We start from the raw sequence: 13,221 nt of genomic DNA on the forward strand, positions 1-13,221 counted from the left end.
AGTAGGCTTTGAGGATTGTGAGCACAGATCAACCCTTTCTCTGTCCAATGGGAAAATGGAAGACAGCAGAAGGAACCATTTGCTCAGTCTGTGAGTCAAGGGTACAACCAGAACTTGAATCTGAGTCTCCTGCTTCTAGAAGAGTGACTTTGGAAGAAGTGGATATAAAATCCTCATTGGTCAATAAATTATAGATCAGTGACTTTGCTCATCACCTCAGTTTTTAGATACCTCTTTTTTAGATTTATATAAAAGTGAAATACATATTTTACATACAAAATGTAAACATTAAAAAAATACCTAACAAAGAAAGTGAATGACTCCTGTTATCCCACCCCATGCCCTCACAGGCAACAACAATTAACAGTTTTGTCTACATCCCTCCCTCCCTCTCTCTCACGCTTAACATTGACATTTTTAATACAAATATTATTCTTGTTTATGCTGGATGTTTTGTGTGCATGCACGTGTTCATTATAACTTGCCTTTTTTCACTTTTGGACAACTTTCAGCACAGAAATTAATTTATCTGAACAACTGTACTAGTGGATCATTTGGTTTTGTGTCATAATTTGCTATAAAACCATACTGATGGACACAAGGTTGCATAAAGTTTTCACTATAATGAACAATGTGCATATATATTATTTTACATACATATTTGCACTGTTTGGGAGTCTTTTCAAAGGAGAAATGATGGAGCAAAGCGTGTAGACATTTTGTTTTAAAAGATACTGACAAGTCATCCTCTAAAACCCTGTACCAGTTTGTCCCGCCAACAGCTTATGTGAATGCCGATTTTCCCACATCCTTACCAACAGCAGGTATTATCATTTAACAAAATCTTTCCAACTTGAATGAAGCTGAACATCTTTTCATATCTTCATTATCCATCTCTATATTTCAGTGAATTACCTATTCATATTCTTTGCCTGTAATTGAAGTGTATTTTTGGTCAGTGAATTTCTTATCAGGCAATAATGATTGGTTTGATTAAAATAAGTTTGAGAAGACTTTGTACCAAATTGCTAAAAGTTTACCTCCAGGGACCAAGAGTACAGAAAATGAGGGAGATACTTTCATTTTTTATTTTGTATCATCTTGTATTATTTTACAATGAATTGTATTACTTTTGTAATTAAAAAAAAAAAAAACACACATGAAAACAGTAACAGCTACAAATGTTTGGCCTGGATTCTCATGGCTCTAAATTCATGTTGAGTTCAAGTTTTTATTGATCACAACTTATTTTTTGGTACATATGCAAAAACCATTTATTGAATGCCTCCTGGTTAGCTGGCACTGCCCTTGGCACTTTCATAGGCTTTTCTTCCTCATCCTCACAACAGCCCTGTGAGGTAGGAATTGGCCCTGCTTTATAGGTAGGAGATTATTGCTTGAAATGCTTCTATTTGCCACACATTCTCACGGGCTAGAGGTTCTTATAGGCTGGTGAGTCATTGGTCAAGAACTCTCACTGGTCAGGAGTTCCTAGAGGTTGCTCTAAGATTCAAATAATCAAGCTATTAGAATTTTCCCCCAGTAGGAGTGATGGGGTGGGGGGACAAGAGTGGAGGAGAGTCAGTGGTCTCTCCCTTTGTAGCACCATTTCAGTCTGCTTTGGTCACTCATGCACGGTCAGGGGAGGGGATGGGGGTGAGGAGGGAAAGTGGTTATAAGTCTTCTCGCTTCTTCAGGATGAGTTTCCTCACAAGCGCTGTAATCTGGGGCCTGATTTCCTCCACCGACACAGTTGGGTCCCAAGCTCCTATCACCTTTCCATCTGGGGCCACCAGGTACTTCCAGAAGTTCCAGGTAGGCTCCTTCCCAGAAGTCTCTAGAGAAAAGGAAGGAGAGCAAAGTGTGCTTCTCTGTGTCCCGTCTCCTGGAACTCCATTAGCGGTATCTATCTCTCCCTTGAAGCACTGGTTCTATTAGTTAGAATGAACTGCAGAACTTTTAAAGGTCCTGATGTCCAGTCCATACCCACAGACTACTTAAGGAAGAATCCCTGGGGGTAAGACTCAGGCATCAATATTCTCTAAAAGTTTTCCAGGAGATTCCAATGTGGTGCCAAGGTCGAGAACCATTGCTTTAGAATTCTGTCAAGTGCCTGATAAGGCAATATCTGATCTTCCTTTATTAATGATCTCAGAGACTTCCCTGGCAGTCTAGTGGTTAAGATTCTGCTTTCACTACCGGGGGCACGGGTTCAATCCCTGGTTGGGGAACTAGGATTCCGCATGCTGCATGGTGTGGCCACAAAAAACCAAAAAGTTTTAATGACCTCAAACTACTGCATAGTCTGTAACCTACTCTCTGATTTAATCCTTTTTTTAGGAGTATTTTATTTAATTTATTATAACACTGTTTCATGTTTTGGTTTTTTGGCCACGAGGCATGTGGACTTTTAGCTTCTCCCACCAGGGATCGAACTAGCACTCCCTGCACTGTAAAGGGAAGTCTTAACCACTGAACCACCAGGGAAGTCCCTGATTTAATCTTAATGGTTCCCATATGTTAGTCCTTGGACTGGTTGCATCTGAATCATGGTGGTGGTGGTGGAGCGGGGGCTTATAATTAAACAGATTCTTGGGTCCTGCTTCAGTAGGTCTCAGGCTAATGTATTTTAAAGAGCTCCCCAGGTGCTTCTAAAACATGGCCAGGTTTGATCTATAACTATGGGAACTGGGAAGGAACTAATAAAAACACACGGGGCGGGGGTGGGGGGTGGGAAATATTAGGACTCACCCACAGAGCAAAATTCAAATTGCCTCAAGAAGGGACCTTTGGTTTGCAACACTGCTGTTTGTCATTTACTCTTCCAGGTAAATGGGTTCTGGGGGAGGGCAGTGAGGGATATGAAAGCAACCAGAAGCATGGAGTGGGAGGTGGGAGAAGGCAAGAATGGAGCCCCCAAAGGAAGGGAAAAGCCTGAGAAAGGAAACAGGACTTAATGACAAGATTGGCTAATGACCCCATTTTGTGGTTCTCAGGATTCTGGGAAGGGATCTGTTTCTCAAATACCAAGATCTTTTCTTTTTTTTGTTATTTTGGGGCTTTTTTTTTTTTTGCCATGCCTGACAGCTTGAGAGAGCTCAGCTCCCTGACAAGGCATTGAATCCAAGCCCTGGAAGGCAGTAGAAGTGCTGAGTCCTAACCACTGGACTGCCAGGGAATTCCCAAGAGCTGGTATTTTAGCTTAGAAGGTTTACCTCCTGTGGTCTACAGACTGACTGCCTCTAACTCAGGACAGGAGATACCTGTCAGCCTTCTCCAGGAATGTGGTGTCCCCTGTTTGAAGCTAAAATCTGAGAGTGCAGTTTCCTTCTAGGAGCCCCTGTGGATGGTAACAGGAGTGGAGACAGGCCTGCAGAGTGACTCTGGGGGAAACTGCAAGGCATTAAGGGTGGAGATACTCTTAGGCAGGAATATTCTTCAGTTCATCCTCAAAGATTTGTGCTAGAATAGACCATCAACCCAGCTGCGGGCATCTAGAAGGGGCCCCAGGTCACCCAGCCAGCCAGTGGCTTCTGCTGCCCAGCCAGCTGGGGGACTCACCAGTCAGGTACTTGAAGGCAGGGTGGGCACCAGTGCCGGTGACTGCAATCTTGCTAAACATGGGGAAAGAGACACTGTATGTGCGGCGGGCAAAGCTCTCGATCTCCTTGTTGCTGTCGGGCTCCTGCTGGCCAAACTGGTTGCAGGGGAAGGCAAGCACATTGAAGTGGTGGGGCCCCAGGTCCCGCTGCAGCTGCTGCAGGGCCCGATAGTGCTGGTCTGTGAAGCCACACTCGCTAGCCACGTTCACCACCAGGGACACCTGGGCAGCAAAGACAAAACCCAAACACATACACAACCCAGAGAAGAGGCACATGCTCTGACATGCCCACATGTGTGGCCCCTCAACAACGAAAGCATTCTCTCATATATGCAGGAACACAACGTATACACATGTAAATGATGCTCTCACATATACACAAACACATACACACAGGCACAAATGAAATCAGACATGCAGGGGCTTACAGAAACATAAACACTCAGAATAAGCACACAATAGACATCAGTGGGTCTGCCTATGGCCTAGGACACAAAGATACTTTAGCACTCACTACTCATGCCCACAAACACAGAAAGAACACCATCACAGAGAGAGGCACACATACTGGCGAACTCCCATCAGGAGGTGATATAGGAGACAAAGAAGGCAGACCTGGCTTTAATTTCTGGCTCAGTCAACTAGCAGTCATCATTCTATACTGGAGTCATCATTCTATTCTATATACCTGTTGGTCTCCCTTCTAGAATGTGAACCTGCTGAGGGCAGGAGCTACGTTCACTTCACTGGGGCTGAAACATGGAAAAGTCTTAGAATGTATGTGCTAAGTGAATGAGTAAATGTGCACATATAAATGATCGCCTATGCAATGGGTACATAGACAGACATGGTTTTCCTGATAAAAGGATCTCAAGAACCTCAGGGCAATCCTTTTTTGCCCTTCTCCTTCCAGCAAAAAAAAAAACACCACTTCCTTCTGTCACTAGACTAACCTTTAAATAATAATTGCCTTATAACACATTTATTCATTGCCTTCAGGTGATAAATATAAAGCTGGCTGATGGAACTCGATTATATGACTGCAATTACAATTTTGGCACCAATGTGCTATATTTTTCAGCTTCTGGTTACATATTATTGCAGGATTTAAAATCTTACCCTGTATCTGGGCAGCCAAGTCCTATCAATCTGGCCACCTTTTAATACAAGTGGAAGGATTATACCAGTTGGCTCCATAGAGAGCCAGGGGCAGCTCAGGGCACTAGACATGCTCAGGCTGGGCAGGGTTTCTAAACCTCAGCACTACTGACATTTGGGGCTGGGTAATCTGTGTTGTGAGGTAGCTGCCCTGTTCACTGTAGAATGTTTAGCCATATCCTTGGCCTCTACCCACTAGCCGCCTAGTCTTACTAATCAAAAAGTCTCCCCCAGACATTCCTGAAAGTCCCCTGGGGAGAAAGATCACCACCAGCTGAGAACCACTGGGCTGGATGCTGAGAACCATTGAGCTGTAACTCCCTCACCCATTTCTTGGGGCCCCAGCCTGTGGCCATTTTGTCATCGTATGCCATATTGTGAGACCCCTTTAGCTCCCTTCACTAGGTGGAGGTCTTCCTCTTTCTTCTCTGCTGGATCCCTGGGCGCTGAGAGCATTAAAGCTTGTATAACCTACATCTTGTGTGTCTGCCCATACTTTTAGAAAGAGGGAAATCCTACTCTATTTCCATGCCTGAATCCAAAAAGCTTATCTTTAAAGTGACCAAAACACAGACATGCCTATGTGCTCAGTCATGTCCAATTCTTTGTGACCCCACAGACTATAGCCCACCAGGCTCCTCTGTCCATGGGACTTTCCCAGGCAAGAATACTGGAGTGAGTTGCCATTTCCTCTTCCAGGGGATCTTTCCAACTCAGGGATTGAACCTGTCTCCAGCACTGGCAGGCAGGTTTTTGACTACTGAACCACCTGGGAATTTCGAAAACACAGATACACCCAAATACACACAGTTAATTTATATATATACATATATAAGTACAGATGCAAACTCATAGGTGTATGCAAAATAAATAAACCATTCACACTGGGGGGGTTTCCCTAGTGGCTCAGATGGTAAAGAATCCGCCTACAAAGCGGGAGACCTGGGTGTGATCCCTGGATTGGGAAGATCCCCAGGAGGAGGGCATGGCAACCCACTCCAGTATATTCTTGCCTGGAAAACCCCCTTGGACAGAAGAGCCTGGCAGGCTACAGTCCATGGGGCTGCAAAGAGTCAGACATGACTGAGCGACTAAGCAGCACACATACACTACACTCAGGCCTACACGTACATAACCTCACAGCACAGGCCAGGGAATTCCTGAGTGTCATGCACTCATCTACACTCCACACTGGTCTAAAGGACTGTCTCCCAGTTTGTGCCTGAGGACACAAGCCATTCAACTTTGCCCATGGCTATGTCTCCAGGGCACGTATGGCTATGTCTCCCTGCGGCAGGCAGTAAGGAAGCCGGTGTTTTGTTTTGTTTTGTTTTTTTCCTAATTAAAAAACAACAAAAAAAAAACCTGTAGTAAAATATACATAATGAGCCAGTAGCTGTTTGCAGGTGAAGGACTGACCATACTGCCAAAGGATCAGAGCAAACTTGGGTTAATTCATAGTATCATTTACAGCTTCCTGGCCTGACTGTTCCTGGTTTCCCTCTAAAGCTGGAGATTAAGACATGGGCTCTGGAACTGGATTGCCTGGCCTCAAATTCTAACTACCTCTTAGCAGCTGGGTGACTTTCTGGATTTTTTGTTTTTGTTTTTAAATTTCTTTCTGATTGAATTCTAGGCCTCTCACTCCAGTGCTTTTTAGGATTTACCAATGACCTAGAGGATGAAAACATTCAGAATTCTGGAACCACTTTCTGGGTAATTTTTTTCCAGGATTTCTGTTCCTCACATCCTGGATGCCTTATTACTTCTAAAAACAAACAGTCTGTGTCTCTTTTTGCCTTAGTACCTTTTACTATTAGAAATTACATTGTTCGTATCTCTGTTCTTTTCTTGTCTGTCTCCTCTCGACCTCATATAAGCTCTATTTAAATTGAAACTTGGCCACTTTGTTCACCGTTGCATCCCCTGTACCCTCAGGGCTGGCATGGTACTTAGTATATAGTAGGTGGTCAATAATAAATGAGTTAATGAGTAGCAGAGCTGGTCAAGTGTTAAACCTGGGGCTCTCTCTGATGAGCTGCACTAGAGGGAAGGGAAGGCCCGAGTGGGAATGGGTCCTGCTCTGACTGGCTGTTTCCCTGAGTCCTGGATGAGATTTCTGCTGGGGCCCAAGAAACACAAGTACATGGCACTCTACCAAGGGTTTCCACACTGCACGTCATTTGAACCTCACAGTACCTTGGGGAGGGGGGGAACCTGGACAAGGGCTACTGTCCCCAGGACTCCCAGTATAATTGAGAATTTCAAGGGGTAGAGAGTACTTTTTTCATTGAAGATGGCCTTGCTCTTGGAAGATTGCTAACAGCCATTTTCTTGTGTGGTTCATCCAAACCTGGAGGCTGGGCTACCTGTCCATTAGAGACCAACTCCTTATCCTTTCCACACACAGCCCCAAGTCTACCTTGAGAAATGAACTTGGAGGGCTCTTTGTTTCACACAGTGAAACATTTAGGTCTCTGAATAAAGTGTTTAAGGCTCCTTTTGATCACTCCCTACCCTCTTCAGCCTCATCTTTCAGCAGATGCTTTATATTCCTTCAAGCACAACGGCTTGAGGACTTCACTACCCCTCATCATCCTTCTTGCTGTTTATTTCTGAGCCTTGCTTCCCTGGTGGCTTAGATGGTAAAGAATCCGCCTGCAATGCAAGAGACCTGGGTTCAATCCCTGGGTTGGGACGATCCCCTGGAATAGGGAATGACTACCCACTCCAGTATTCTGGCCTAGAGAATTCCATGGGCAAAGAAACCTGGCAGGCTACAGTCCATGGGGTGGCAAAGAGACCGACTGAGTGACTTCCACTTGGCACTGACAGTTCTCTTTGCCTGAAATGCTCTTCTTGGTTTTGCTAAAACTCACTCTTGTTTCAAAGACTCACCCAGGCACAATTCCTCTCTCAAGTCCTCTCCGAGCTGAGATGCCCCCTCTGTAAGGAGGTAGCAATTAGACTGGATGACTCTTCCATCTCAATCTGAGCTGCCATCTTAAAAGTTTGCCTAGAGGAGACCACGGATGGGTGAGTGGTTCTCCTCCAGGCTCCCTGCTTTCTAGCGCTGTGTGACCCTCCATCTCTGGGTCTTAGTGTACTCTCCAAAACTGGGCTCTCCAAGTTTTAGAGAGTACTCTAAACTCTGTACTCTCCTCTGGGCTCTATTGCCTGATGACCTGAGGTGGAGCTGATGTAATAATAATAGAAATAAAGTTCACAATAAATGTAATGCATTTGAATCATCCTGAAACCACCCCACCCTCCCCACCCTCTGAAAAAATTGTCATTAATGAAACCAGTCCCTGGTGCTAAAAAGGTTGGGGACCGCTGCTCTAAAAGACGATGTGTAAGGTCCCGGTGCATCTGAAGTGATAACTTCCTCCGCACCGAGCTTTCATTTCCACAGTGTTCTCAATGCACTTAATATAGCCAACTCCCTTTGTTCCGGTCGCGGAAACTGGGGATGGGAGAGACAAAGGCTGCTACTGTTAATTTTTAAACCTGTGCGTGACAGGCTGCGCCCCGCTGCCCAAAAGCGCTGGGAGGGAAATCGGCGCGAGCAGCGAGAGTTTCGGGTTTCACCGCGCACGCCGGGCCGTGCCACGTAGTCATGGGACAGACCCGGCCGAGGATCTGGGGGCGCCACGCCCGGGGGGGATGCCGGGGTGGGGGCGGGGAGCCAGGGCTGGGTGACCGAACGACCCGAGCCCCACGGAGCCCCATCCGGCAGGGTCCTGGGCGCCCGGCTCCAGGGCCAGGGTCCAGCGGGGCGGCGCCGAGGCCCGGCGGGCGGACACTCACCGAGCCTCGGTACTTCTCCAGCGACACCAACTTGCCCCGGATGTTGACGGCCTTGAAGTCGTAGAAGTCCTGCTCCCGCGGCGCGCAGGCCGCCGCAGCCAGGAGCAGCCACGCCGCCGCCCGTGCCGCCACCATGACTCGCTCCGCAGCAGGCGGCGTGGCGAGGGCAGAGGCAGGGCAGGGGGCACGGGCGCAGCGGGGGCGGGAGGCAGGAGGGGGCGGCCCCGGCGCCACGCGGCCCTCCAGGCAGGACGCGCCCCCTTCTTCCCCGAGGGCGGTGGAGCGCCGGGCTCTGGACCTCGGTCTCCCCATCTGTACTGCAGGAGTGCTGGGCTCCGCGCCCCTTCCCCGACCCCAGGGCCGTGGTTTCAGGGTTCTGACCACTGAGATCCGAATTCGTTTCAATGAGGTTTCCTCTTGTTCCAGGATGCAGGGAAAGGGAGTGGAAAAACTTCATCTGGGAGCTCCCCTTCTGATTAGTGCCTTTGGCTGGTCGCTTCACCTTTCTGGGCCCCAATTTTTCATCCGTTCCCTTCCTGACCCACCTAGACAGGACAGGATGATAGCAATAGAAAAATGGATGTGAAACGTTTTGAATGGTGTCTGTGAACTTTGGGTGGATGAATGAACATTCCCTAAAAGTGATGGGACAAAGAAGACAAGCTGCTGCTGCTGCTGCTAAGTTGCTTCAGACGTGTCTGACTCTGTGCGACCCCATAGACGGCAGCCCACCAGGCTCCCCTGTCCCTGGGATTCTCCAGACAAGAACACTGGAGTGGGTTGCCATTTCCTTCTCCAATGCATGAAAGTGAAAAGTGAAAGTGAAGTCTCTCAGTTGTGTCCAACTTGTCACGGCCCTATGGACTGCAGCCTACCAGGCTCCTGCATCCATGGGATTTTCCTGGCAAGAGTACTGGAGTGGGGTGCCATTGCCTTCTCTGAAAGAAGACAAGACAGAGGCCCAATTTCAGGTTGGATTCCTGGGAAGCAGATTCTGAGATGGAGATTTGCAGTTCAGGGTGTTTGTGGGGGAGTGCCCTTGGGATGAACACCTGTGGAGGGAGGCGAGGAAGCTGAGTCGGCAGAAGCGCAGAGCTCCATGCAGGCTCAAGGACAGTCATGGCTGACCCCGCAGGGGCTCTGGAGCTAGAATGGCCCGTCAGAGTTGTCCCCAGGTGAGCGAAGATGACCAGACCAGGCCTTTATATCCCTGCCTTCATCTCTCATGGGGTGTGGGGCCATCTGGGAAGAGGTCTGACAGGAGCCAAGGTGTCTGTGGTGCGTGGCTGACAGTTAAAGACTCTTCACTGACAGCATTCCCAACAGCTGGTGTTCCAAATCTTCCCTGATGGGGCTTCTGGGAAGCATGTCACAGTGTCTCCCAAACTTGGAAAACCCTTATGGTGCCCCACTAAGTGCCAAGCATGGTCCTGGATGCTGACACTCTCCAGGGGCTCACGGGCTGGTGGGAGAAAACTAGAGCTTTCATGTAATGCGATATGGACTAAGCACTTCTACAGTCATTCAACAAACGCTTCTTCCGGTTCTATAGCAGGTACTGCTGTAGGTGCCTTTCATGCAAAGGATAAGAAGAAAAGACAGAGAGGCAGGTAGGCCTGAGGTCGCACAGTCCCGACAGGCCACAGAGAAGATTATGATACTTAAGCCAAGAAATAAAGCTTCTTTTTCTCAGGCCCCGTGGGTTTTGGTATTTTTTGTTCCCTGACCAGGGACTGAACCCGAGAGCTCAGCAGTGAAAGCCAAAGAGCCCTAACCACTGATCCGCTAGGGAATTCCCCTAAGCTGCTGCTGCTTCTTTTTTTTTTTTTTAAGCAGGGGAGAGCCGGTGAGTCCTATGTTGCAGAAAGAGCCCTCTGGATAGGAAGGGGCAAGAGCAGATGTGCTCCACACGCTGCAATAGAGAAAATTCTGGGGTTTTGAGACCATCGCTAACCTAGCCACCAGGGAAAGCCTCCTGGAGGTGGTTAACACCAGGATCGTGTCTTCAAAAAGGAATGGGAATTCTCCAGCTTGGGAAGGAGGAGGGGAAAGATGTCAACCGAGGTAACTGTCTGTGAAGACACAGAATCCAGAAGAAGTACTTGGCTGTTAGGTGAGAAGGGGTAAGCGATAGATGAGGCTGGAGGGGTCATCAAGGACCAGAAGAAGAAGAGTCTTGAGAGCCAAGCCAAGGAGCTTGGACTTCATGCTCTAGAGTATGGCTAGCAAAGGTTTTGAAGCTGGGCATAAGGTTATACAGTTGATAGGACTCAAACCCGGGCCTTCAGATTCAGAACATGAGCTCTTTCTGTACACCAGGGCAGCTTCTCTCTTCAGAAGCAGACATTTTAAGGAGGTGTGGAGAACAGGAAAACGGCTGCTCTAGGCAAGGGCCAAGGCAAAAATAATGTACTCCTGCCTTCATACTCCTCCTTCCCCATGTCTTGTGGGAGCTTGAGGCTGTGATGGGTCCTGTGGAACAAAATGGTCCCCTCTTCTCTGCCCTGCCCTTGTGAATCTTTTGGTCTCACTTCCTGCCATCTGTCCCTTTCACTCAGCCTTTCCTTGCATGTCCCAATCACCAGGAGTTCTCAAATTATGCCCCACAAAACTTGGGAGTTTTGCAAGCTTGGCCAACCTATTCCCTGTTACAATCCAGATACCTAGGCATTTCTAGTAAGCAGAGAGGGGAAAAATTGTAGTGAATTTGTAAATTTTGCTTGTAAATTTCTCACTGGGCATTTCCCTCCTTCCTGTTCATGCTTTAGAACCCAGCTCAGATAACATCCTCCTCTGTGACTGCACTTAATCATCCTGTCCTCTCTGTTGCCTTTGTACTTAGGACATTTTCCTGTTAGTGAGCTGATGATAATATTGTGTAGTTGTCTGTTTCCATGGTCTATCACCCCATCATACCCAGATCATCTTTGTGCCCCCCTGGCACAAGCTGGCTATTCAGTAAATACTCATTTTTCTTAAATGTTCCGGTGACTTTTTACTACTTGTCTATACTGGAATCTATAAAATCTAAAAATGTTGATTTTAGCCAACAGTATATATTTTGTCAGGTTTCCCAGCTGGTGCTAGTCGTAAAGAATCTGCCTGCCCTTGCAGGAGACATAAGAGATGTGGGTTTGATCCCTGGGTTGGGAAGATCCCCTGGAGGAGGGCATGGCACCCTGGGTTAGGAAGGTCCCCTGGAGGAAGGCAAGGCAACCCACTCTTGCCTGGAGAATTCCATGGACAGAGGAGCCTGGCAGGCTACAGTCCATAGAGTTGCAAAGAGTCAGACATGACTGAAGCAACTTAGCACACACGCATATATTTTATCATTTTATTTTCAGTCCACTATATAAATTTTTGGTGTTTCTGAAAGAGCACAGCTGTTTCTAGGTAGTCCATTGACACAAACATGAGACCTCCAGGCACAGACAAATGTACCCTTACTCTCAGCTGAGCATCTGGAGGAGTAGAGGACTCAATCCTGGATCCCCCATACTCCTCTTTCCTATAATAAGCTCAAAGAGGCTTTTTATGGGTATTTAGAATACTTACTGGGTTTCCCTGGTAGCTCAGCTGGTAAAGAATCCATCTGCAATGCAGGAGTCCTGGGTTTGATCCCTGGGTTGGGAAGATTCCCCTGGAGGAGGGCATGGAAACCCACTCCAGTATTCTTACCTGGAGAATCCCCATGGACAGAGGAGCCTGGTGGGCCCCATCCATGGGGTCGAAAAGAGTCAGACATGACTAAGTGACTTAGCATAGCACAGCCCAGAATACTTATTAATGTTTTGTTTGTTCAACAAATTGTTGAATACCTACTATGTACAAGACATTAATTTCATGGCCAGGAATATAGTAGTTAATAAAACAGATTAAAAAATTCTTGAACTTACATTCTAATGGGAGCAGGAAAGGATAATAATTAAAATTTATAATATGGAACATACAGTACATTAGATGGTGACAAGCAAGAGAGAGGGATAGAGAATATGGTGGTGGTGGGAAGGGATGGCAACGTTATTTCAAAGATCAGGAATCCTCACTGGAAAAGTGGTTTGGGCAAAGATTGGAAAAAAGAGAGCAAACAAAAGAGAAAACTTGAAGAAAAGTCACATTCCAGGTAGAGAAAACAATAAAAGGCTTTGAGGCAGGAAATGATGTGTTTGGAAAACAGCAAGGAGGCTAGTGTAGCTGCAGTGGAGTGAGGGAGGGGAGGAATAACAGGGCATGGGGTTAGAGAGGTAATGGGATGGGAGTGGGGCAGAGACTTAATAGCCACTATAAAGACATAGGCTTGGAATCTGAGTGAGGTGGGAAGCCATTGAAGAGTTTTAAGCACAGGAATGACATTTCTATTTTAACAGAATCAGTCTGACTGCAGTATTGAAATAAAGAGACTAGTCAGAAGGCTACTGCAGTCATCCAAGAGGGGAGGGGGGCAACACAGAGTCTTAGACCAAAGTGATGGCAGCAGAAGCAGGGGGATGTAGTCCAGATTCTGAATGTATTTTGAAAGTAGAGGCAAAAGGATTTCTTGACAGGTTGGATGTAAGGTTTGAGAGGAACAAAAGAGTCAAGGATGATTTTAAAGTTTTTGGTCAGAGGCACTGGAAGGGTGAAGTTGCTATTAATTGAAATGAAAACATCAT

At 47.0% G+C, this 13,221-nt stretch overlaps 1 protein-coding gene across 1 annotated transcript; it reads right to left on the reverse strand.

The window, feature by feature from the left end:
• Nucleotides 1-1,065: 1,065 nt before the first annotated feature.
• On the reverse strand, nucleotides 1,066-8,783 carry GPX7 (glutathione peroxidase 7). Its single transcript, XM_019957468.2, has 3 exons — nucleotides 8,570-8,783; nucleotides 3,562-3,823; nucleotides 1,066-1,837 (listed from the first exon to the last, which is right to left on the reverse strand). Exons 1-3 carry the CDS (start codon nucleotides 8,702-8,704, stop codon nucleotides 1,674-1,676), a joined length of 561 nt encoding a protein of 186 aa, XP_019813027.1. The 5' UTR covers nucleotides 8,705-8,783; the 3' UTR covers nucleotides 1,066-1,673.
• Between the last annotated feature and the right edge of the window lie 4,438 nt (nucleotides 8,784-13,221).

Source organism: Bos indicus, chromosome 3, assembly GCF_029378745.1.
Source record: "Bos indicus isolate NIAB-ARS_2022 breed Sahiwal x Tharparkar chromosome 3, NIAB-ARS_B.indTharparkar_mat_pri_1.0, whole genome shotgun sequence".
In the NCBI taxonomy this organism is placed as follows: Eukaryota; Metazoa; Chordata; class Mammalia; order Artiodactyla; family Bovidae; genus Bos; species Bos indicus.